The sequence below is a fragment of the Parus major genome, chromosome 21 (genome assembly GCF_001522545.3).
Source record: "Parus major isolate Abel chromosome 21, Parus_major1.1, whole genome shotgun sequence".
NCBI lineage: Eukaryota > Metazoa > Chordata > Aves > Passeriformes > Paridae > Parus > Parus major.
Window position 1 is genome coordinate 1,053,475 of NC_031789.1, and position 4,196 is coordinate 1,057,670.

Genomic DNA, 4,196 nt, shown 5'->3' on the forward strand with positions numbered 1-4,196 from the left:
CAGAGGAATAATCCACACCAAACAGAGGAATAATCCACACCCTGCAGAAACCCGCAGGCAGCTGGGAAATCCCAGCCACAACATTCCCAGCATCCTGGACCGCTCTGATCCTGAGGAAATCCCGTCCCCAGGACTGCCTGCATGGATCTCTCCAGCATCTCATCCCCCTGTGATGATGGAAACGCTGAGGCTCTAATTAACATCCCCCTACAAAGCCAACTGTAATTCCAGGTGCCCCCTGCTGCTGAGCTTTTCCATGTCCTGCTGCCTTCTGCTGCCTCACCCTGCTGGGAACTCATTGTCACCCCGAGCAGGGTGAGCCACGGGATGTCCCAGATTGTCACACCGAGCTGTTTGTCCCGTCCCAGCAGGGCTCAGCCGCCCTGGGAGGAGTTCATCCCAGATTTCCCAAAGCCAAGGGGTGTCTCCCTGGGATCCCGGGGTGGGAAGAAGGGAGATTTCTCCCCAGGAATCCTCCCATGGTGACTTTGCCCTCTCCCCCTACACAAATGCTCCACTCTCACTCAAATCTTCCCAAATAAAAGCTCAGTGTTCTCCAGCCTCTGTGGGGCCAGCAGGAAATCCAAGCTTAATTAGCAAAGAGCCAAGGACAATTTGTTGAGTTTTCTTTTTTTTTCTTTCCTTTTGCAACACTAAATTAATTATTCCTGGCCCCAATTTACCAGGTTATTACTGTCTCTCCCCAAAATCCACCCTGCAGAGGCTCCTGTGCTCCATGGGCTGGGACACAAACAGGAACATGCAGAAATGCTTTTTACCAATACTTTGAATTATTTTTTCACAGCTCCTGGGCCTGCCCTTGTCTTCCTTGGCCCTAACACAACCACTGCACCAAGAAATGTCATCCCAGAGGAATGTGAGCAGCTAAAAACTGGTTACACTTTCATGTCCTGACAGCACCTGGAGCCCAGGTAGGAAATCAAACCTCTGCTGTGTTTATTCCNGGACTGAGAGCACAGGTATCAAACAAAGGCTCCCCACAGCAGCTCCGTGGATTTAAAAATGAACTGTTGCAGGAGCAGGGAGAGAGCATCCAGAAGTTTCTGTTCCTCCCCTTTCCCCCCTTCCCCTCAGGCCTTACTGTGACAAACCCGTCTGGAAAACAATAAAAATGGAAATGGCCTCGCAGCGGGAGGCACAAACACGGAGCCCGGAGCTCCCACCTGCCCAGCCCGGAGCTCAGCCGAGCGTGGCCCGGCCCTGGGGAGGGGTCCCGGGGTCTGGCGGCTCCTGCAGGGACCCCTCAGCACCTCTGACACCCCACGGGACACAGCCAGAGCACAGGGGAGCAAACCCACGGGGGGAAAAACACCTGGGGAGAAATCTACCTGGGGGAAAATCTACCTGGGGGAAAACCCACTTGGGGGGAAAACCTACATGGGAGGGAAACCCACCTGGGGGGAAAACCCACCTGGGGGGAAAACCTACCTGGAGAGAAACCCACCTGGAGGGAGAAACAAATCTAGGGGGGGAAATCTACCTGGGGGGAAACCCACCTGGAGAGAAAACCCACCTGGGGGGAAAGTCTACCTGGAGAGAAAACCCACCTGGGGGGAAATCTACCTGGGGGGAAAACCTACCTGGAGAGAAAACCCACCTGGAGAGAAAACCCACCTGGAGAAAAACCCACCTGGAGGGAGAAACGAATCTAGGGGGAGAAATCTACCTGGGGGAAAACCCACCTGGAAGGGAAACCCACCTGGGGGAAAACTCACCTGGAGAGCAAACCCACCTGGGGGGAAAATCTACCTGAGGGAAAACCCACCTGGGGAGAAAAAGCCACCTGGAGGGAGAAACCCATCTGGGGGGAGAAATCTATCTGGAGGGGAAACCTACCTGGAGAGAAACCCACCTGGGGGGAAAATCTACCTGAGGGAAAACCCACTTGGGGGAAAAACCTACATGGGAGGGAAACCCACCTGGAGAGAAAACCTATCTGGGGGAAAAATCTACCTGGGGTGGAAAATCCACCTTGGGAGCAAATCCACCTGGGGGAAAACCCACCTGGAGAGAAACCCACCTGGGGGAAAATCTACCTGAGAGGGAAACCCACCTAGAGAGAAAACCTATGTGGGGTGGAAAACCCACCTTGGGAGCAAATCCACCTGGAGAGAAACCCACCTGGAGAGAAACCCACCTGGAGAGAAACCCCACCTGGGGGAAAACTCACCTGGGAGGGAAAACCCACCTGGAGAGAAAACCTACCTGGAGAGCAAACCCACCTGGGGGAGAACTCACCTGGAGGGGAGAACTCACCTGGAGGGGAGAACCCACCTGGAGCAGCCTCAGGGCAGCCCTGGGAGTGTCACTGCCACTCTGGCTGCTCCTGTACCCCGAGCTCAGCCACAGAACTAAAACCACTCCCCGCCAGCACCAAAACCCGGCTCAGACACCTTTTGTCAGCAGTTTTAACCCCGGTTTTGATCTAACCCTGCCACCACTGCTGCAGCAGCCCTTCCCAGGGCCAGCCTGGTGTCCCCAGAGCAGCCCCCAGCCCTCCCTGTCCCCTGTCCCCAAACCTACGGCACGCTGCCGGTGAAGTTGAGGCCGCAGAAGTGCTCGGAGCTGGTGACGGTGTCCCCAAACTCGGGGCCATCCGAGGGCACGAACTGCACCACGTTTGGGGGCAGCCCAGCCTCCAGCAGGATCTTATAGACGGCGTAGCTGGAGAGCAGGGCGGTGTCACTGGGCTTCCACAGCACCACGTTCCCCTGGGAGGAGGAGAATTCCCTGGAAAACCGGGCCAGAGAGGGGATTCGCAGCTTTTTGTTCTTTTCTGTGCTCCCCTGTGTCCTCTGAGTATCTGTTTGTAGCCTGTTGTGTTAGTGGCTGGTTTTCCCAGTGCTTTTTTTTTCCATGGAAAGGCAAAAATTCCAGAGCTCCAAGCCCCGGGGGGAACGCGGCCCCAGCGCTGTCCTGGCTCTTCCTGAGAACCAAGAACAATTAATTTCATGGACAGAACACAGCCAGGGCTTGACCATCACTGCTTGTCCTCCTAATTAGCATTTTTGATCAATTATGCTGATTATTTTAACCCATGAAGATGTGTTCACCCCGTGTGTTGAATTTTGTGGACGCCTCTCCACGACTGCCCCTGCCTTCAAACGAAGATCTGCTCCTGTCTCACCTCCTTATTAAAACAACCTGGAGTTTCATTTCCAGCTTGGGGAAAAAAGCCACACCCCACCTTCACCCCGGCAGCTGAGGGGGGCACAAATCCCCTCTTTTCTCTCAGCAGAGAGGCTGTGCCAGCTTTCCACACCCTGCTGCCTTCCCCAGGAGGAGCTTGGCCCAGCAGGTGTTTGTGAAACCAAACCTCCTGCCCGGATTAATGAGCAGCACCAGGGGCTGGAGAGCTCTGCTGGTGACACTCCACCCCCCTGGCCCTGTGCCACCGCCTCCCTGTGACCCCCCCGCTGTCCCTGTCACACGGCCTGGCCCGTGCTGCGCGGGGTCACAGCCCCAGGGAGGGCTGCACGGGGAGTTTGGACTCTTGTCTCCTGGTTTCCAGGAGAAAACCCTTTTTTTTTCCAGGAGAAAATCCTTTTGTTGTGCAGGAAAAGCTCCCTCCTGGGCACTGCTCCTTCCTGGATCACTCCAATCCTTCCTGGGCCCCTCCAATCCTTCCTGGATCCCTCCAATCCTTCCTGGGCACTGCTCCTTCCTGGATCACTCCAATCCTTCCTGGATCCCTCCAATCCTTCCTGGGCCCCTCCAATCCTTCCTGGGCACTGCTCCTTCCTGGGCACTGCTCCTTCCTGGATCACTCCAATCCTTCCTGGATCACTCCAATCCTTCCTGGATCACTCCAATCCTTCCTGGATCACTCCAATCCTTCCTGGGCCACTCCAATCCTTCCTGGACCCCTCCAATCCTTCCTGGGCCCCTCCAATCCTTCCTGGGCCATTCCAATCCTTCCTGGACCCCTCCAATCCTTCCTGGGCCTCTCCAATCCTTCCTGGGCCCCTCAAATCCTTCCTGGATCACTCCAATCCTTCCCCTCCAAACACCCAGAGGAATAATCCACACCAAACAGAGGAATAATCCACACCAAACAGAGGAATAATCCACACCAAACAGAGGAATAATCCACACCAAACAGAGGAATAATCCACACCAAACATTCACAGGAATAATCCACACCAAACAGAGGAATAATCCACACCAAACATTCA

General features: G+C 55.2%; 1 protein-coding gene across 1 annotated transcript in view; it reads right to left on the reverse strand.

Annotated features, from left to right (window-relative positions):
• ALDH4A1 (aldehyde dehydrogenase 4 family member A1) overlaps positions 1 to 4,196 on the reverse strand; it is a 23,847-nt gene that overhangs the window by 14,912 nt on the left and 4,739 nt on the right. Inside the window, exons 8-9 of the mRNA XM_033519358.1 lie at positions 2,545 to 2,732; positions 506 to 519 (exon numbers count right to left, since the gene is read on the reverse strand). Of these exons, the coding sequence (XP_033375249.1) occupies positions 506 to 519; positions 2,545 to 2,732 (202 nt within the window). The remainder of the gene's footprint in view (positions 1 to 505; positions 520 to 2,544; positions 2,733 to 4,196) is intronic.